A 21583-nucleotide genomic window follows, 5' to 3' on the forward strand; every position below is an offset into this window, starting at 1 on the left:
GCTACTTGGTAGGCTGAGGTGGGAGAATCACTTGAACCCAGGAAGCGGAGGTTGCAGTGAGCAGAGATAGGGCCACTGCACTCCAGCCTGGGTGACAGAGCAAGACCCCGTATCAAAAAAAAAAAAAAAAGACAAACAGTGACTGACTCCAACTAAAGGAGTTTAGGATCTTTACCGGCAGAGTAAGACCTGTTCCCAAATAATTAGAATGCGAATAAGGAAAGAGAGTCACAAACAGTACATCCTGGAAGATCAAGATGGGGAGAAATAATAACCAGGGAGGAAGGTGGTTGTCTGGAGACTTCAGGAAAAAAAATGCCAGGCAGGGTGTCAGAGCCCCAGCACGAGGAGGTGGTTGACTTGAGTGTTGGTAAGAAAAATTGACTGATAACAGTATAGGTTTGAAGAAGGAAAGTTTATTAGAAAGAAAGAATGCTGCAAAAGGGTGCAGCAGGGTACTCAGTGAGAGAGGACTGAGTGCACTGCGGTGGGTTTTCCTTAGGAGCATTTATGGACCTTAAGGCAAAAGCTTAAGGGCAATTTGGACCATACTGGCCACATAGGTCATGATAAATGATTACATCTGTAGATGTTTTGGTGCCTCGATGTCAGCAAGGGTTGTACAATGAGTTTCAGCATGCCATTCCAGAGATGTGTAGAAATTCTAGTTACTTATAAATTTGGAGGGAAAGAAATCTGGGACCAGATGCCTGCTTTAAATGATAGGGAAGTCTAATTACTTCTAATTTTCCCAGATAAGGAATTTGGCCTGTTTGATGGTCACCAGGTGGTCATTGCTCCCTTTTGAATTCCTCAGATAAGGAGTTTTTGCCTCTGGGGCTTGCTGGATGGTCACCAAGTGATTTTGCTCTCCTCAAAAAAGTAGCATTTAATCTGAGCCTTAAAGAATAAGAGGTTTTCTCACAGGTGTACAGCAGGAGAGTGGGACTCGAGGCAAATAGCTCAAGCAAAGGCCCAGAGGTAGGACCATGAAAGGTGTGCATGGAGAATGATGCATTCCTCGTTTGGGTGAGGCTTCTGGTGTCCACAGGTGAATAGAAAAGGGGGTTTCTGGAGAAAGGGGCTGGGACCAGAGCTTATGTCAGGAGTCATGGTGACCCTTTGAATCAGTCACCTGCCCACCTCCCTCAACTCTGCAGATGTGTGGACACTTCCTGTGAAATGGTTTGACTTTTCACTCCTAAACTGTTTCACATTGGGTCAGTTGCCCATGTTTTCAGGTGTGTTTTTTCTCTGAACAGCAGAAGAGAGTGAATGAAATGAATGCAGGGGTCTTCAGGGAAATCAGGATGGGGTGGGAAGAGCACTGGATTGAGAGCTCTAGCTCTGCCATTGGCTTGCCAAGTATCTTTTGTTGAGTCACTTCTCTTTCCTGGCAGCTACTCTGTCCATAAACAAAAGATTCAGACAAGACAAATGCCATTCTTTTTAGCTTTGATATCCTTTGATTGGATAAAAATCCTGCATGAATTTTAGTTTAAATGAGAAAGAAGAACACATATAAAAATTTAAGTCAGGGGTTTACTATCAACTTACAGACCTTCACAATGGAAAAATAGAAGTTTAGTTTTTGTTCTGAGGGACAGCTTAACTTACTGGATGAAAAATGTGCATACAAAATGCCCAAGCATTCAGAATTATCAACCAAGTTCTTGGATTTTCTTGGGCGCAATTTTGGCCAACAACATTTAGAACAATCAAGAAAGTAGGCTGGGTGTGGTGGCTCACACCTGTAATCCCAGCACTTTGGGAGGCCGAGGCGGGCAGATCACTCGAAGCCAGGAGTTTAAGACCAGCCTGGCCAACATGGCGAAACCCTGTCTCTACTAAAAATAGAAAAACTAGCCGGGCGCGGTGGTAGACATCTGTAATCCCAGCTACTCGGGAGGCTGAGGCATGAGAATTGCTTGAACCCGGGAGGTGGAGGTTGCAGTGAGTTGAGATCATGCCACTGCATTCCAGCCTGGGTGACACAGCAAGACTATTTCAAAAAAATTTGAAAAAGTAAACAAAGAAAAAGAAAGTAAGGGGGACAGGTCTGATGGTAGTGAGATATCTCAATTCATTGTTCACAGTCAGTTACAGATCAAACTGGTTGTTCCACTAAAAAAAAGAAAAAGAAAGCAAAGGGAAGATCATCTTGAAAAATCCCATCGTTTGCATGATCGAATATTTACTGAGTTTCTCTGTGACAGAGCACTATTTGTTGACTGGCATCCAGCCTTGGTTTTTAAGTGTTTTTACAAATTGTGAGAGTACCTCCTAGAATTTTTGAATTAAAGAGAATATTTAGAGACCATCTACTCCAGTAACTGACAGCTTTTTCTGGATCACAGAACCTTTGAGAATCTGAGGTCACCCGAGGACTCTAGGCCAGTAGTTTGGGGAGGAGAGTGACACACAGTTTTGCATCATTTCAAAAGGCCCACACCCAAGTCTACCTGTGACAGACCACCAGGCTAAGCGCCTCCAGTCTTTTACAATGAGATGAGAAAACCAAGGCCTGAGGAAAGTGACAGAAATTTTGTGATGTCAGTTTGGTTCCTAAAGGGAAGGAAGCTAATCAAATAAAATCTCAATATACAGGAAAGCTATGTGTCCTCAAAGCATCTGTCTGAGAAGCATAAGAACAAACTATAGGCTTAGAGAAAGGAGGAGGGAAAGTGACTCAACTTGAAACAGAAAGCTGTGACTTCAGAGGGAATACTTCTCAACACAAGGAAACTAAGTTAGTTCCCAGAAAGATAAGAACAGAGGCATAGGCCTGCCTTGAGGATGGAAATTAGAAATAGAAGAGGAAGCTGTGATGGAACCTGCAAGAAAAAAAGAAATTTTAAATGTTAAGATACTCAAGTAAATATAGGAAACATCTTCCTTTGACTCACTCAGAAGGGAAATCTCTAAATAGAGGGCGTTTAACAGCTTACGGGAGGGGGAGAGACATTGGCTGCAGTACTTACAAAAATAAGCAGCAGGTATTCTCTCAACACTAATGGTAGGGAACTGGCCAGGCATGGTGGCTCACACCTGTAATCCTAACACTTTCAGAGGCCAACACAGGAGGATCTCTTGAGCTCAGGAGTTTGAGACCAGTCTGGGCAGCACAGGGAGACTGTGTCTCTACAAAAATAAAAACATTAGCCAAGTGTGGTGGCGAGTGCCTGTGGTTCCACCTACTTGGGAAGCTGAGATGGGAAGAGTGCTTGGGTCTGGGAGGTCAAGGCTACAGTGAGCCCTGATCACACCATTGCACTCTAGTCTGGACAACAGAAAAAAAAAAAAAAAGGTAAGGGACTAAGACCCAAAGCTAAAGTGTCTACCCTTATAAAGGTGTTAGGAGAATGGAGCATGTCAGTAGAAAGTGCCAGCCACAGGGTACTGGACAAATTAAGTGACCTGTTGGTCAGCATCTTTCTCTAGCTCTTCTGATATCTTCCTCTGGCAGAGCACAAACCTCGAAAGTTGGGGTGTGGTGGAATGTGCAGAACTTGGAGTCTGAGAGACAGATGTTCCAATACTAACTGTTCACATTCCCAACTCACACATGGCAGGTCTTTGTTTTCTCATTTGTAAAATGAGGTCAATGTTGACCACCTTCTTGAGTTACTATGAGAATTAAATGAAATATAATAGAGATGAAAGCAGCTAGCGCAAAGCCTGTAATGGGACCATAAATACCTGTTGTGTGATGTTGAGGTACCAGGGAAATGAAACAAAAGTAGTTTACTTTATCCACCTTACCCTGTTCCACCTAAGAGAAAAATGGTCGGCACGGGGGTGGAAAGAGAAGAAAATAAAGAATGATGGGAAAATCATTTTACTTTGGGTTACACAAATCAGTTTATTTTACCTTCAGTATAAAGACATAAGCTATTCTTGGAAAGCCTTTGGTTTCTTCACACTTGAATATGTATCTGCCATTACTCCCCTAACTGTCTTATGAAAGAAAGAGAAGACTGTATGATAGTCTATGAAGAGAAGGCTGAGCATTGGTTGAATATTTACTGAGCATTTAAGTTCAGTGTTGTAATCAGATTCAAATTACAACAAAGTTAATGTGTTGTCTAGTGAGTGATTTGCAAGGAGATAAAATCTAGATGGTAAGCAATTGAACTAGCTGTTTGTAATTAGTTTTATATTTAAGCTGTGGTCTTTTTCTCAGTAAACTCAATAAGATAACTCAGTGGAGTCAGAGGCTGTTTTGAGGGTGCTCTGGTGGTTTCCTGGAGCTTAAACCCAGGAGACTGACTCATTCGGGCCTTTCTACTCCTCTGGAAGAGTTTGCCCATGATGTTCCAGTAGGTGCAAATCTTCTATCACTATTTTGGGGCAATCACTTGAGATACTTCCAGAAGTGAGCACTCCATCCATATCTGGAGGCTGCAGTCAAAAGCCTTCCCCCTCCCAGTCTTCAGTAAGCAATGAGTAGAGTGCTGCCTCCCTTAAGCCAAGTCAGCCCCTACCCACTCCTACCTCTTAACCCATAGGACAGGCACATTGCAATCATGGAGCATTAGAGCCAAAAAGGACATTTATGTAAATTATGTCCAATCCTCTTATGTATTTTAGAACTGGAAGTCGTAAGACGTTAAGCATTTTGTTCACAAGACAATCAATTAGTACAGAGCATGGCCTGGAACCCGGATTTTCTCACTGTCCCACTGGGAGGTCAGGGTAGGTCACCAGAAAGGTGGGGTGGGGTCTGAGAAGACTTGGGATGTGAGACGACTAGAGGAGTGCTGTCCCTGTGAGACTCGGGCAGGTTAGGGGAGCAGCAGAGCCTCGTGCTGTTTTTAGAGGGGATTTGGGGCCAGAGAGAAGTTGAGTTTCTCTGTCCTATCCACATCTTCAAGACTTCCTGCTGTTCTGTAGCCTGTGTGCAATCTATTTGGGCCCAATCTATTTTGGCACACACCCAAAGCTGGAAGCGGATGCTTAGTAACTCCACAGTAGCGCCAGGTGTTCTGTGGATCCAGAGGGATTAACAGCTCCAGGGAGGCTAAGATCTGATTTCTGGGGGATTTCTGTGAACTGAAAGTAGAAGGGCAACAGCAAGGACGCATGCAGGGTCACCCACTTGGGGAGAATGAAGCAAGCACTCCAGGCCAGGAGAAGCGACTTGTGTCTTGTGTACAAATACGGAAGAAAGCAATTTCTGGATCAAGGACTGTCACCTGCTTCCTATTAATGGGGGCAAGGAGGGGAGTGCAGCGTGTGTGTGTGTGTGTGTGTGTGTGTGTGTGTGTATGCATGTGCTGGGCTGGTTGTTTTTGTAAACACGTGAAAAACTAGAATGCCATCACCAGAGTTGGAAATGTCCTTAGCATTTTTTCTTATCCTTAACTTTATTCTTTTTTATTCTTAACTTTATTCTTAACCCTAGATGAAGTCCTTGTTAGAACTTGTGTCTTCTCTTAGGCTTAAATAAGGGCAGATGCTGAGGACCTGGGGAGGGTTCAGAGAGGCATTGTCTAGTAGAAATATAATGTAAGCCACATGTGTGATTTTAAAATGTTCTAGTAGACACAGTAAAATGGAACAACTGAAATTTTAGTAGTATATTGTAACCCAATATATCTAAAAATTATTACTGAGATTTTACATTCTTTATTTTGTACTAAGTTTTTGAAATTTTTACACATAGCACATTTCACTTCATACTTGCCACATCTCAAGTGTCCAACAGCCACCTGTGGCTACTGGCTACCATCTTGGACAGGATAGGTCCAGAAGAAGCACTGTACAAAGCTGTAAAGTGGCTAAGGATAAACAGCCTTCAAAATGAAGGGCTGATTCTTGTGATAGATAGTAATGGTTTCTTTTTCCACTGAGGGTCTACCCCCATGCCATGTCTCCGTCCCTTGAAAAAAAACTGGTTTACATTTCAGTTTTATGAGCTATTTCACTTAAATCTAAACAGAAAGAAATTGAGTCTTAGCTAATAGAATATATGTTTATCTTGCCACCTTTCTTCATTTATTCAGCAAACGCTAAGTGAGGCACCCGGTCATCCCTACCTCTCAGAAATGGGGTTAAGTTTGTACTATACAGATGTTAAAGCTATGATGATGATTATCCTTAGCTTTGAGTATGGCCTGAGACCAAGGAAGGTACAAAGTGGACCATCAGTATCCCTTCCGGTACTATAGTTCATAATTAATAATTGGACGCTATTACTGTACACCATATCTTTTACATAAGGAAATGTCTTTGAACACCTAGAGTAAAAAGTATTCAAGAAGAGAAATGATAGATAGTGCCTGTTTTCAGACAAGGCAGAAATTGGGTGTTGCTATCATAGTTACACAAGCAATCTAATCATGACCCAAGAGGGAGGTGGCAGGTGGTGGAGATTAGATGTCAAAGGGCTCAGCTCTCACACTACCTCGTACAAACCTCACAAGGTCAGGTCCCAGCCACCTGGCAAAGGCCTAACGTCCCGAGACATTGTAGAAGAAGCATGAAATGGCCCCTTTCGTTTTGTCTCTTCCTTTACTCCTGTCAGAGTCCGAGGTGACTGATTTGAGTGATTGCAGTTTAGAAGGGGTTTGGAGAATTTGAAGATGCTTCCCAAAAGGACAAGAGTATAGAAGTGGAGTCGGGCACAGTGGCTCACGCCTGTAATCCCAGCACTTTGGGAGGCTGAGGTGGGCAGATGATTTGAGGTCAGGAGTTTGAAACCAGCCTGACCAACATGGTGAAACCCCATCTCTACTAAAAATACAAAAAAAATAGCTGGACGTGGTGGCCCATGACTGTAATCCCAGCTACTTGGGAGGCTGAGGCAGGAGAATTGCTTGAACCTGGGAAACAGAGGTTGCAGTGAGCCCAAATCGCACCTGGGCAACAGAGCAAGATTCCGTCTCAAAAAAAAAAAAAAAAAAAAAAAAAAAGAAGTAGTGCCTGGGATGGAACTCCTCTGAGCCTTAAATTCCTTATTCTGCACTCCTCAAGTCAGAGGGTTAGTACAAAAGTCAAATATGTAATGGACCTATATATGTTTGTAAAATATCAAGTTCTTCTTACTATATTTGATTCACTGATCCTCTTTTCAGCACCAAATTGTTTGCTGGATAATTGATTCCAGTCACTCCTTTGGGATGAATGAAGTTGAGTGGAAGGAGGCTAGGTTTCTGTAAACTATGGAGATCTTGCCAAGAGATTGTCTACGTCCTCTCTTTATACCACATTTGACCTGAGGTCATGAGGCCACCAGCTGGAATTTGGAAATATTTTGTTTTTTATGAGAACTTTTGTTTTCATGAGGTGTGACTCAGACCACCAGTCTTGGCATACTGTAGCCAAAGAATCTCAGTGTAGGGCAGTTGAGGTCCTCTGCACCCTTGCTGCCTACAGTTGGTCTGTGAACCAGCAGTGTCAGCACTACCAAGTAGAAATGCAGAATTTCACAATACAGCCCATGTGTATCAAGTCAGAGTCTACATTTTAACAGGATCCCAGATGATAGCTATATACATTAAAGTCTAAGAAGGATGGCTCTACAATATCCCAATTAGTCATAGTCCACAGCAGCCTCAGCTTAAACAGCTGCCGTGGCAGCCAACTCATTTCCACTTGAGGCAGCCCCTTGTATTGTTGGATTGTTTGGAAGTTCTCCCTTCTGTCATGTTAAAATCTGCCTGTCATTGTCACCCACTCAAGGTGACATTTCAGAAGTTTCATTCTTCTGAAAGCCTGCATAGAAGGTACTTGGAAATGTCCATTTCTTTCCTTTGTGATACGGACACCTTAATCCAGAGGCAGTGAGTGGAGGGTGGGTGGTATTGGAGCCACACAAGGTCGGCTCCCAGTCACCCGGCAAAGACCTAACGTCCAGAGTCATTGTAGAAGAAGCATGACATGGCCCATTTAGTTCTGCCTCTCCCTTTACTTCTGTCAGAGTGCAAGGTGACTGGTTTGAGTGGTTGCAGTTTAGAAGGTTTTTGGAGAACTTGAAGAGGCTTCCCAAAAGGACAGGGGTATTGAAATGATGCCTGCAATGGAAGTTAGTCCTGCAGGGTGTGCTGATGGCTGAGGACATTTCCAGTGGAGGTGAACAGGAGAGGGTGGTCTGGTGGAGTGGAAAGAGCAGCTGAGCCACTTTACCTCTTACTGGCTGTGTGATGTTGAGGAATGCATGAAACCCCTCTGAGCATCAGCTTCCTGGGTTTTTAAAGAAAACAATGATAAACCCTGTCCTGCCTGACTCCAGGGTTTCTGAGGGACTCACTGAAGATGAGGTCAGTGAGCACACTTGATAAGGTAGAAGATGGTCTGAGGATAAAAGACAAGGTCAGATGGAACAATAGATGAAGCCAAGAGAAAAGCCTACCACTGACTTGATGTGTGACCCCAGGGGAGACTCCCACTCTTTCTGTGTCTCTCTGTGAAACAAGTGGGTCATGCACAAAAGATTTCTAAGTGCCCGTCTAGAAGGCCCTGGAATTGTGGCCTATTGCTTTATTCTTTTAATTTTTTTTTTTTTTTTTTTTTTTTTGAGACAGGGTCTTGCTTTGTCACCCAGGCTGGAGTGCAGCAGTGCAATCATGGCTCACTGCGGCCTGAATCTCCCGGGCTCAGTTGATCCCAAATAGCTGGGACTGCAGGTGTATGCTGCCACACCCGGCTAATTTTTGTATTTTTTTTGTAGAGATGGGGTTTTGCTTTGTTGCCCAGGCTGGTCTCCAACTCCCAGGCTCAAGCAGTCCTCCCGCCTTGGCCTCCCAAACTGCTGGGATTACAGGCATGAGCCACCATGCCTGGCCGGCCTGTTGCTATTATTACATGTTACCTGGAGGATTTTTTCAAGGATGGTTCTTCAGGGTATTTATTTAGAAAAACTTCCTAGAGCTTGGAATTGAGTCCTTTCTGGGGGACATGGTTCCAAACACTCTTCCAGTAAAGGCCTGGCCTCTACAATGGAAGCCCCACTCAAAAGGCGGGTTTGCTTGGCCATGTCTGCACCTGTGTTTCTATGTCAGCATGTGGTACCTGGGTTGGTGAGTGAAGAGTGACAGTTTCGTCACACACAGTCCTATTTCTGGAAGCAAGCTCTGTCCTACAAGCTATCTGAACTCATCTCATACCTCACTGGAGTGTGTCATTTGCAGATTTTTCCAGGGGAATGGTCTTGGTTGATACTTCATATATTACCAAGGAAGTTTTCAAAAATGTTATTCCCTTTTTCAGTTTTTATAAGTTTCTGAAATACAACAGACTTGATAGTTCTACGGGTCTGCTCTGCTAGAGGAGGCTTCCAGTCAACAAAATAACCAAAACTGGCTTTGGGTTCAGCTGCCTTCCCTAGAGGCTTACTAGCTGAGCGTGAGGGGACCAATATGTGTGAAGGGACCTGGCTAAGATGGCCTTTCTGAGTCTCTCTCCTGCCAATCTGGGGACCCTGTGTTGTTCATCCTCACTTCACTGCAGCCATGTTTCCAATTTCCCATTTCATTTCCTGGATGCTTGCTTCTAACTCTACGTTTGCATTTTCTTCTGTGCACCCACCCTGTTGTTGTGGAGACTTGGTGGCCATATCCGGTGTCATCCAAGCGTGATGGTGTGGTACGTGGATTTGCTCATGCTTTTATTTTGAATCCTTTCCAATGTGACATCTGCTAAAATGTCTCCCTTATAATTTGCTTGGTGATCACAGCTTTCTCATCATTCATTGAGAGCAGGACCTGATCTCACAGAATCTGAAAAGAGCTATGTGGTAAGATGCCTGTTGAATAAGACTGCAGCTTTTCTAAAGAGAATTTTTACTGATCTTTACTTCTGGAATCTAGACTAGAGTGATGCCTGGTTAACCCACAGAAACATTATTTACAAGAATTCTGTAGCTATTGTAGTAGAGCGAGATGTTAGGCCACTCCATTACCCCCAGCCCCTGGAAAAGAGCAGAGGAATTTAGAGACGATATTTCTACTCTGCCTATATGTGGGATTAAATTAATGTATTAGTGCATGATTGGGATACATACTTGCATTTCTACGCTAAAGTATTCTATTTGTAACAGTTACTCACTAATTTCAGGCTTTTATGCTGCTGTCTTTTTTTTTTTAATATTCTTACTAAATCCCAAATTCTTCTGTATCTTACCTGTTTTTCCATGCTTACGCCTGGATCCCTCCTGCACTCCACTACTGGAATATCTATTTTTTTAACCTGGATCTTCAACTCTGTTTTCTCCCTGGACTTATGTGCTTCGTCTGGAATGTTACATCTCTTCCTCTCTTTCTTTTTTTTGTCCCCATGTTGACTGTTTTATTGGGGTTTCTGGATATCTCGGGGCCACCTCACAGGAAGCGGTTTGCAGTGAGATCATAAACATTGCCGAAAAATCTGTTCATTACTGCAGCACTGTTTCTCATCCCCTTGACTTTCATCACAAGGTATCCCCTTCTGACAATAAATCATCTTTAATCATTTCTCAGCAACCTCAAGCCCAGCAGCGAAGAGTCACCCCCGACAGGAGTCAAACCTCACAGGATTTGTAAGTACCCCTGGTGAACTTCGATTCTCATGTTCTCAGAGGACTGTTGGTCTTAGAAAGTGGGTCACTGGCTGAATATGGGGCAGTCATTTGCAGGAATGAGTGAATTACTCCCAGGTTCTCTCTTGAGGATTTCTAGTGAAGGCCATTGTCTGCATCAGCCGAGGTGAAAACAGGTGGCAGGTAAATAAAGGCCATCATAGACTGCTGGGAGAGAGAGACAGGTAAAGATTAACTGCTGTAGAATGTCAAATGAGAGCTGTGCTGACTGGTTTCAGTGCTAGCGTAGTGGGAATATAGAGGAAGGAATAGTTAATTCTGACCAGCCATGAATGAAAGGGTTGCTTCATTCATTCATTCATTCATTCATTCATTCATTCATAAAAAATTATTGGATATCTCCCATGTTTTAAGCACATAGGAGAAAACTCTGTGCACAGAGAAAGAGAGATTTGGACCAAACACTGAAAGACAAACTGGATTCTGAGAGCTAGAAAAGGGAGGAAAATATCTTCCCAGAGGTGAGGACCACATGTGCAAAGGCATAGAGTGGGTGGTATTTGGAGAACTTGAAAGGGCCCGTGTAGCTGCAGCATATGGTTCATGGAAGAGATAGAGATGAAGCTCAGAGGTGGGATGGGACCAGATGGTAGATTCCAGAATGCAGTTGAAGTAAGTTTGGATTTTATTCTGCAGGTACTAGGGAGCCATTGAAGGTTTTTGAAGTAAGGAACATATTGATCATATTTTGTTGTAGGGAGATAACTCTGGCAACAGAGTGGAGGGCAGATTTCATAGATCAGGGACAAAGATGTTTGTTAGAAGACATCAATCCAGCTAAGAAGCCATGAGGGCCTGAGCCAGGACAAAGTGGGCATTTTGTAACCGTGGAAGTGAGTATAATTACCAACAGAGATACAGGTAAAGAAGCCTAGCCAGCCACAGAGACAGAGAAGGGCAACAAGAGATGCCAGTGAGGGTCTAAGACGTTCACTTCACAGAACAGCTACAGCATCTGATCAGCAATGTCACCTGCCCCAGAGAGGCCAAGAGTGGGAAATGAGAAATGTCCACCAGGCATTTTCCATGGCAACTGGAAAAATCCCTGGGGACCTCTGATATGGCAGTATTAGTGTTAGTAGGGGTAGTGGCAAGTGCTGTGTTAGGAAGGGTCAGTGGTGACTGAAAGGCAGGGGGCTATAGATCAAGGGAATCGCAGAGGCCAGGGAGGTGTTTTTAGGGTGCAGAGACAAGCAAATTTTACCAGAGTAAAATGCCAGTTAATGCAAATAAGATGTAAGTGAGGCCAGGTGCGGTGGCTCACACCTGTAATCCCAGCACTTTGGGAGGCCAAGGTGGGCGGATCACAAGGACAAGAGATCGAGACCGTCCTGGCCAACATGGTGAAACCCTGTCTCTACCAAAAATACAAAAATTAGCTGGGCGTGGTGGCACATGCCTGTAGTCCCAGCTACTTGGGAGGCTGAGGCAGGAGAATCGCTTGAACTCCGGAGACAGAGGTTGCAGTGAGCCGAGATTGTGCCATTGCACTCCAGCCTAGAGACAGAGCGAGACGCTGTCAAAAAAAAAAAAAAAAAAAAAAAGTAAGTGAAGGAAGAGCCCAGGAAGGGGGTTCAACATGGCTTGGAGAAGGGACCTTCTTTCCTCACATGTGTGAGCAGGGGTAGGAAGGGGAGTGGAGGCACAGAGACTTAAATCTGGAGGGGAGGAGGATTAAGGTGCTGCCCACAGCAAGCTTTGGTCTCCAGAAGTGGGGGCAGAGTGAGAGCTCTTGGCTGAGCATGGGGCATCAGGATTGGCAGGAGAGCTGGGGGGAGGACCCCATGGGACAATGTTCTGAGGAGTATGAGGTTCATCCCAAATTAGAGCTGACTTGGGGACCCAAGCAGCAAGAGTGTGGGACTTTGTCCAGCCAGTCTCCACTGTCTAGGAGTGAAAACAGAGAAGCAGATATTGGAGTTATTTCCCAGGGCTGAGGCTGGCAAAGCAGCCATGGTGGGAGTTAAAGGGCCCAGGCATTCTAAGAAGCTGGCAAGGGACATGTATTGGGAGGCTAGTAGGGGACTCCAAATTGAGTAGGAGACAGCAAGCAAATACAGAAACATGAAAAAAAGTATTTATTTACCGATTGGAAATTGATCTGCATCTCTTAATTCCTCATTTGAGACCTACCTTCTGGCAACCAGATCCATCCTCCAAATTATGAATACATTTGGATAAATATGGAAAGTGAAGTTGTGCCTCTGGTTTTAGCAGAGCAGAATGAACCTCTTGTTTCTGGGAACTGACTTCCACTTGCTTGTTTCTAGTCTTTCTTGCTTGCACACTGGAATTCATTGACATCTACTGGAAATGGTAGATGACTGGCTCATTTACAGTTTTGCCTGCTACTGTTGTGTCTCAAAATAGTAAACAGAGTTGTAAAGTTGGTGCATAGTAGGTGCCTCTTATGTATTTGTTGAAGAAATAAATAAAAACAAAGCTTTTCCTTGATGCCAAAGCAAGGATCAGGTTTCACCACAAGCAGTCCAGCTGTCTCCAGTGGCTGCTAGAACCGACAAAACAGCACCGACCCAATGCCTTAGGCCAACTAGCAAGTAAATAAAAATCTTGCCCTCAACGCTCACTGGGATAGAATAAAGAAAAAAACTTTCAAAGGGTTTCAGAAAAATGACATCCACATTTAAAAGCAGTGAATGAAATGTGTTTAGGCATGTAAAGAAACTCACTGTTTAGTTTTGCTAAACAGTGAGACAATTGGAATGTACTTTTAATAGCTATATATGTAGCTATTATATATATTATATATGACTATTATACACACACTTTTTTTAAAAAACAAATGTTTTATGTTCTCCATATATATGACCAGAATGTAATGTCTCTGGGCCCAAATAACTTCTGATTATGCTTGATAATCTACATATATTATCCTGTGTTAAGGAAAAGGCTTAGTTTACTTTAAAGCAGGGGTCCCCGATCCCCAGGCATTACCACCTGGGCTTTGCGTGCTGTCAGATCAGCAGTGCATTAGATTCTCACAGGAGCATGAACCCTATTGTGAACTGCACATGTGAGGGATCAAGGTTATGCCCTCCTTATGAGAATCTAACTAATGTCGTGATGGTTTCATCCCAAAACCATCCCCCCCACCCCACTCCATCTGTGGAAAAATTGTCTCCCACAAAACCAGTCCCTGGTGCCTAAAAGGTTGGGGACCACTGCTTTAAAGGCAGAGGTCGGGGTAGAGTAGGAAGTGCTCTAGATAAAAAGGCTTGGCTATGGTAACCAAATGAAGCTAAGTAAGACTGATCATGGCTTGCTTGTCAGAAGTTCTCCATCCCTCAGTCTTAATTAACTTATATGTTGAATGCATCTCCCCAAATGCTAAGTTATTAGGGAAATAGTCAATAAAATGCTTTTATCCCTACTGATAAGTAGGAAACACTACTGAAAAGTTGACTGAACTTGAAATGGAGTTTAAAAATTCATTATTTAATCCTGTTGACATTTGAGTCACTTACTATTCTTTTTTTTCGTGTTTAGATTTAGCTATCAAGCATTATATAGCTATATACCACAGAATGATGATGAGTTGGAACTCCGCGATGGAGATATCGTTGATGTCATGGAAAAATGTGACGATGGATGGTTTGTTGGTAAGAATCTCATCGTGCTTTTCTTACTAGTTGTGTATTGAGGGAATAACGGGGCGATGAGCCATGCAAAAAGCAAAGCAATCTTCTCTGCACAGAAAGAAGAGCCTTCTCGGGCCGGGCGCAGTGGCTCACGCCTGTAATCCCAGCACCTTGGGAGGCCGAGGCGGGCGGATCACGAGGTCAGGAGATCGAGACCATCCTGGCTAACACGGTGAAACCCCGTCTCTACTAAAAATACAAAAATTAGCTGGGCGTGGTGGCGGGCGCCTGTAGTCCCAACTACTCAGGAGGCTGAGGCAGGAGAATGGCGTGAACCCGGGGGGCGGAGCTTGCAGTGAGCCGAGATCGCGCCACTGCACTCCAGCCTGGGTGACAGCGAGACTCCGCCTCAAAAAAAAACAAAAAAAAAAAAAATGAAGAGCCTTCTCAGATTTTTACGACCTTGGGAATTCTGGGCCACCAGTCTGTGTTGCTATTATGATGGTGTCGATGTTGCTAATGTTGAACCTGAAACCAAATCTGCTGCACAGAAGGGTAGTTGTCAAATTTATTAATTGGGTTTCCTTTTTTTTTTTATTTTTTTATTTTTATTTATTTATTTATTTATTTATTGAGACAGAATCTCGCTCTGTCGCCCAGGCTAGAGTGCAGTGGCGCGATCTCGGCTCACTGCCACCTCTGCCTCCTGGGTTCAAGCAATTCTCCTGTCTCAGCCTCCCGAGTAGCTGGGACTACAGGTACCTGCCACCACGCCCAGCTAATTTTTGTATTTTTGGTAGAGACAGAGTTTCACCTTGTTGGTCAGGCTGGTCTTGAACTCCTGACCTCAGGTGATCCACCCACCTTGGCCTCCCAAAGTGTTGGGATTACAGGCATAAGCCACCGCACCCAGCCCTAGTTTCCACTTATATTTATATTGTGCATGTGTCTATTTTGCATTTGGAAATTTTATTTTTAAAACCCTTATGAAATAACACAAGAAAATGTTGACTGAGCCTATGTCTCTACCATGAAACTCAGGCATATGCGTAGACATTCTAAAGACCTTATTTACTCCAGGCTTTCAATAATATTAATCAAAGCAGCCTGCTTAATTAAAGGATTTGCCTTTACAAGAAGGAGAGAGATCAATATTTATTGAGATTCTGTTACAAAGCAGACACTGTGTTTGATATGCTTTTATTGACGTTCTCTCAACAAACAGCCCTGTAAGATAAGAATTATCCTCATTTATCAGATTCAAAAACTGAGGCCCAAAGAAGTTAATTAACTACGCCAAGATCACCAAGGTAGCAAATAGTGGGGTCAGGATTTGAACTCAGGCCACCCATCTCTCCTGAAATCTGTGTTCTTTCTGCTCAGGCATGAATATAATGTTGGGAGATATTGACCCATTCTGCCTCAGTTTCTCCCTGTACAAGTGGCTTTACCTTCATCTTCTTTCCAAAGACCAGCCCTTCCCTGATTTTTCTGGCAAGGCTTTGCTAAAGCAAAGTAATAGCAGGGTTCGGGTGGTGAGGACAGCAAGACCTCAGCATGAATGAGAAGTCAGAAAGATTTGCCTTGTCCTCACCAGCCTCTTAGAGAACTGCCCCATCCACCCAAGGTCCACAGAAGCCCACGGCCCTCACTACTTTGAGTCATCTGTTCAGTGGAAATCAGGTCTGAGAAGTCAGTGACCACTCTAGTGCAGTGCAATCCAATAGAAACGCAATGTAAGCCATGTATGAAGTGTAAAATTTTCTAGAAGCCACATTGAAAAGAAGTAAAAAGAAACCAGTGAAATTAATTCTAATGTATTTTGTAAACCCAGTGCATTCAAAATGCTACCATTTGAACGTGTAATCAGTATTAGAAATTGTTAGTGAGTTCTTTTACAGACATCTTTTCATACTACGTCTTTGAAACCCAATGTGTATTTTATAGTTACAGCACAGCTCATTTCAGACTAGCTATATTTCAAGTGCTCGGTAGTCACACGTGGCTATCATTTTAGAGAGTGCAGCGCTAGTATGCACTAGCTGTTAAACTCGTTCAGGAATATATATTTTTTTTTATGAGAACTTAGGTGTGGGAAGGAGCACCAGTTCTCTAATGAAGGCCTGCCAGGCAGCTGGGTAAAGGAAATATTTTGGGATGAGTATCTTCCTTGCATCCTTCAACTCTTCACTCCCTTTTTTTTTTTTTTTTTTTTGGGATAGAGTCTTGGTTTGTCACCCAGGCTCGAGTACAGTGGCACAAACCTGGCTCACTGCAAGCTCCACCTCCCGGGTTCAAGCGCTTCTCCTGCGTCAGCCTCCCAAGTAGCTGGGACTACAGGCCCGCATCAGCACGCCTAGCTAATTTTTATATTTTTAATGGAAATGGGGTTTATTGTCTTGGCCAGGCTGGTCTCGAACTCCTGACCTCAAGTGATCTGCCTGCCTCAGCCTCCCAAAGTGCTGGGATTGCAGGCGTGAGCCACCATGCCCAGCCTCCTCAGTCGCTTGAAAAGTAGCGTTTTCTTTTTTTTTTTTGAGACGGAGTCTCGCTCTGTCGCCCAGGCTGGAGTGCAGTGGCACAATCTCGGCTCACTGCAAGCTCCGCCTCCTGGGTTCACGCCATTCTCCTGCCTCAGCCTCTCCGAGTAGCTGGGACTACAGGCGCCCGCCACCACGCCCGGCTAATTTTTTTGTATTTTTAGTAGAGACGGGGTTTCACCGTGGTCTCGATCTCCTGACCTCGTGATCCGCCCGCCTCGGCCTCCCAAAGTGCTGGGATTACAAGCGTGAGCCACCGCGCCCGGCCGAAAAGTAGCGTTTTCAAACTACAAATAAAGTAGCCTTAGCAGAACTCATTTTTCTCATCCATAAGGAAAGATGCTAACTAGCTATGTGGCCCTAGGCACGGTTCTTACTATCTCTGTATCCTGCCATCTCAGTTCTCTAACCTTCTTGGCCATTCTCCATAGGAGTTCAACTAGATGTTTTAGATGTCCTAAGCTTTAACATATTTTTTTAGCTTAGAAGTTTCACTTTGGGTAGTAATTCCAACCCACTGGTAGTGGCTGCTTGAGATGTTGTGTACAACAGGATTCCAAAGCCAAATCTAAGCCAATCGTGATAAGGGTGCAATTATCAAATTGGGATGTCTGCTAAAGAGACGATAATGATGATACAACATATGTTTGCCACTCCTGCTTTAGAGAGAGAATCCCAAGGGAAGGAACTAGATTAAGGATCAGCAGTGCTGCATCTGGAGCAGCCCAGGAAGGGCTTTGTTCCCAGATGGCTCAGTGCTCCTGGCTTAGCAGGAGCCCTAACAAGGTTAGTACCAAAGATAGGGACTCAGTTGGGGGCTTAGGCACAAGCTCAATAGGAATTTCCTTTTGATGGGTGGCCATAGTCAGTGGGCTTTTAGAAACTGCATGGTTTAGAAAATCTAAATCCCAGGTATCTTCTTGTGTCAGATAAATGTATGAATTCCTCCACAAAGCAGAAGTGTTGGAAAGAGCAATGGACTGGGAGTCAGAAGACCTCGGTTCAGATTCTGCCTCTGATAGTTACTAAGCAGTGGGACCTCAAACATGTTACTTCTACTCTCTGAACCTGGGTTCCTTCTTCTGAAAAACAGGAGTACTAGAAATGCCTACATTGCTTACCACCCAGCATTATTTGGCAGCCTGAGTGAGATAAGATAGGGGAAAGGACTTTGGAAACCATATGGTATTCTCTAAGCTGCAGGACTGTTACAAGGGATTTTGGAGCAGAAATCTCTGCAGTGTGCTGTCTCAACTCAAGCAAGTGGGTCTTCTCATGTTTTGTATGTGTGTGTTTTTTCATAGGTACTTCAAGAAGGACAAGGCAGTTTGGTACTTTTCCAGGCAACTATGTAAAACCTTTGTATCTGTAAGAAGACTGAAAACCATGGAGATTATTTTTATTGGAGGATGAAGCATCATTCATGAACTGATCTTTTTAGTTGAGTCAGTAGGAAAATTAATACAGTGGATAAAGTAAGAAGCAAAAGACAGGGACAGAGAAGTGTTGTGTTTAAAACCCAAGCCTGTCTAAGGTTACTGTGTGTTAGACAGGGCCGAACTAGTGTGCCGAGCAAAAAGAATTGAAGCAAATTGTATTTACTTAGCCGCTTCTGGGAGCCACTTCAGCCTTTCCCCTCCCCTCCACCTCTTGGATAATCTGACCTGAAGCATAGTCCAGGAGCAGAGTTAGCCAGAAATGCCTCCTGCTGCCCCAGCCTTAGAGAGCTCCCATCTCAAAAGAATCATTGAGCCTGGAGGCTTCAAGCCCAGGAATGCACCAAGACCCCCAGCCTACATTTCTCAGCTCCCCTGGAGCCAGCTGATCCTGTAACGCTGCTGGAGGTCAGTCTGAGCTACCAAGACTGTCCCTAGACAAAGGTGGAGTCCCCCACACTGCCCAAGACCAAATCCCTCACTCAACCTGCTGAGGTGTGGATGGGGAAACGGAAGCAAACCTGAGGCACCCAATGCATTCAGCCTGCTGTGCAGCAGTGCCATTGACTGCCCTGGTGTTCAGACAGAAAAGCACACAAGGTTTGCCCATGAGAATTGGGGAACAGATGGCCAAGCAGATAGGTTATGTCTGTCTTCTGAGTGGTGAAGTCAGGAAGCCCTGTGGCTCTGGAGGCCACTTGCAGTTCATTCTTTTCCCATATCCTTGGCTTTTAGAAATGGTTACCTTCAGGACAGTGCAGCTGCGTTTATCAGAGCACTATTGCTAAGTTTTCTTTTCTGGCTTGTGTTTGTCTGGGACAGTTTAGAATTGGGAGGCATATTCTCATAGAAAACCAAAAATGATGTTCAGTGATTCATTTAACATACACCAATGTACTCTGGCTGCTGGGAGGACAACCATAAGCAAGACATGCCCAGGGTTTGCTGTGGCTCCAGATCTACTCCCTGTAGGAGTTCAAGGATCACACAAAATGTAGTAACCAGGGTTGTGAATCTGAATACACCCTGGCGAGGCTTCTCTTCAGACTGAAGCAGCAATTCTGCCACTACCAGCAGCAACCAGGACGTCTGTTCTTTGTGGGGGCCAGATCAGAAGAGAGAGGCCCCTATGATGCCCGGGCTGCTTGGTCACAACTCTGTCCAACTCAAGGAAGTTTATCGGCCTGTCTTAGACCCCTGAGTGAGACAAATACAGAAATGACCCATTCCCTGCCCACCAGAAACTCAGAGGTGATTGGGGAGACAGACACAGGAAAACGAACTTAATCAAGAGAGACTGTGATATGTGCTAAGAAGGGTGTGAGGGAGGAAGAGATGAATTTTCCCTGGAGGGATCCTAGAAAGCATTGTCATATTGCCATCTCCATTAGCCCACTTTTAAACAACTAGGGTGCTGGAAGAACCTTTGTCTGAGGGTAGTTCATAGCTGGAAATACTTGGAATATTTTCCAGAGTCTAAACTCTCATCTTCCCCCACAGATACACATCCAAGCTTACAAATAGGAGTAGCAATTCTAGGTGGTAGGGTTGTGTACAGGAACCCCTGGCTGTCTGCATATATCTCAGAATTACCCCAGGACCACTGTCCCAAAGTCTAGAGTCTTTACAGGTAGGCAAAATTTGTTTTCAATGCCTGTGCCTCAGCTGCTGTCACAAATACCCATCTTAGGATCCCACCGGCTTCCCATCCCCCACCAGACAGCCACAGTACCCTCACTTTCTCCCTATTGTTCTTTCAAATCCTGTTCTCAGGAAAGAAACTGCAACTAATTCATTCACACTAAGGTGTAAATGATAATAGGAATGAGTTACCTCCTCCCACAGACATTTGTTTTTAAGTATGACAGAGCAGGGCCTTAATCCCAAGGGAAAAGGTTATGGAACTGGAGGGGGTGAGCTTTCTGGGTAGAAGGAGACTTCCTGATTTTCCTTAAAACCCAGTAAGAGTAAGACCTCTTGCTTTGGAAGGTCTGCTCCACCATCTAAGAGCACTGTTTTTTTGGGGTGTTTTTTTTTTTTTTTTTACTGTCTCTGAGGGAATATAGTAAAAATGCATATGCACGTGCAATTCGCACGGCAGCATTTCACCGATTTTGGAATATATTGGCTAATGTGTTTCCTGGTCTTTAGATGCAAACCATTAATAACACTGTCTTATCTAATAGTTTTTTCAGGGGTGCTTCTTGATTAGTAGGTAATTTGGAACACCTCTTTAAATACAGCTAGAAAATAAAACCAATTTGTAAAGCCACATTTGCATATGATGCCAGCCTCACGCATTTGTATATCTCCAGAAATTCAGGTATGCCTCACCAATTTGCCCGTCTTTAATAAAATCTTGTGTTAAAATTTGCATCACGTCGCCTTCCTATGTATGATGAAACAAGAAACAGATTTCCAATTGCTCTTTTGTCTTCAGACATTTAGTAATATAAAGTACCTATTTTTATGCTGAAATGTTTATACTGGTTTATTAATAGCAAGTGCAACTAATTGGCGGCATGCCTTGCAACACATTTTGATATATTAGCCATGCTTCCGGGTAAAGGCAAGCCCCAAACTCCTTATCTTTTGCAGTCTCTCTGGGATCAGTAAAAGAAAAAAAAAATAATGTGCTTAAGAAGTGGGACTGTAAATATGTATATTTAACTTTGTATATCCCATGTACCTACCTTGTATAGAAAAATAATTTTAAAAATTTGAATGGAAGGGGGTGAAGGAACTTATGAAGTTTTTTTGCATTTTTATTTAAATGAAGGAATTCCAAATAACTCACCTACAGGTTTTTAGCACAAAAATAGCCATTGTAAAGTGTTAAAATTTACGATAAGTATTCTATTGGGGAGGGAAGGTAACTATGATCTCAGTTACAGTTTTTTTTTTTCCTTTTTAATTTCATTATTTTGGGTTTTTGGTTTTTGCAGTCCTATTTATCTGCAGTCGTATTAAGTCCTATTGCTAGAATAGGTTACTACAAAAAAGATTATATTCTGAAAGAAAAATAACTGACATTATATATAACCAATTAATTTAAAGTATTGCCGTTTAAATTACACACTGAGAGCATGTCCTGTGCAGACATAGATTTTTCTGTTCATTTATTTTTCTTCATTGCAGTGGATTGATTTGATAAATAGATGTGTTGAATTACTACATTTGCTGTACATATTATTTAATAAACTTTATTCAGAATTGCGTGGCATATGTTTGTTCTGGTCATTCATTGTTTCTTTCCTTCCTTTGCCAAGCTTCTGAAATGAGGCTTAAATTCACTGCTTCAATTTCTTATACCCTCCTTTCCATTCTTAATCATTTACCATCTGCCTTCTGCCACCTCCTTGAAGACACCACTTCTTACCTTACTTTTTTCTCAATAACCTAACTCCTGACCCTCTGAATTAATTGATTACT

At 43.4% G+C, this 21583-nt stretch overlaps 1 protein-coding gene across 43 annotated transcripts in view; it reads left to right on the forward strand.

The window, feature by feature from the left end:
• Positions 1-21374, forward strand: part of SORBS1 (sorbin and SH3 domain containing 1) — a 253422-nt gene extending 232048 nt beyond the window's left edge. For 24 of the 43 annotated variants that reach the window (XM_063628529.1, XM_063628545.1, XM_055254532.2 and 21 more), the window contains 3 exons: positions 10458-10516; positions 14084-14196; positions 18020-21374. In XM_063628529.1, the coding sequence (XP_063484599.1) occupies positions 10458-10516; positions 14084-14196; positions 18020-18087 (240 nt within the window). In that variant the 3' untranslated portion in view covers positions 18088-21374. Of the gene's footprint in view, positions 1-9676; positions 9737-10325; positions 10517-14083; positions 14197-18019 lie in introns of all 43 variants that reach the window. The other 19 variants (XM_055254448.2, XM_055254471.2, XM_055254456.2 and 16 more) reach the window with 2 other exon arrangements.
• Positions 21375-21583: the final 209 nt, after the last annotated feature.

This window comes from Symphalangus syndactylus, chromosome 2 (genome assembly GCF_028878055.3).
Source record: "Symphalangus syndactylus isolate Jambi chromosome 2, NHGRI_mSymSyn1-v2.1_pri, whole genome shotgun sequence".
In the NCBI taxonomy this organism is placed as follows: Eukaryota; Metazoa; Chordata; class Mammalia; order Primates; family Hylobatidae; genus Symphalangus; species Symphalangus syndactylus.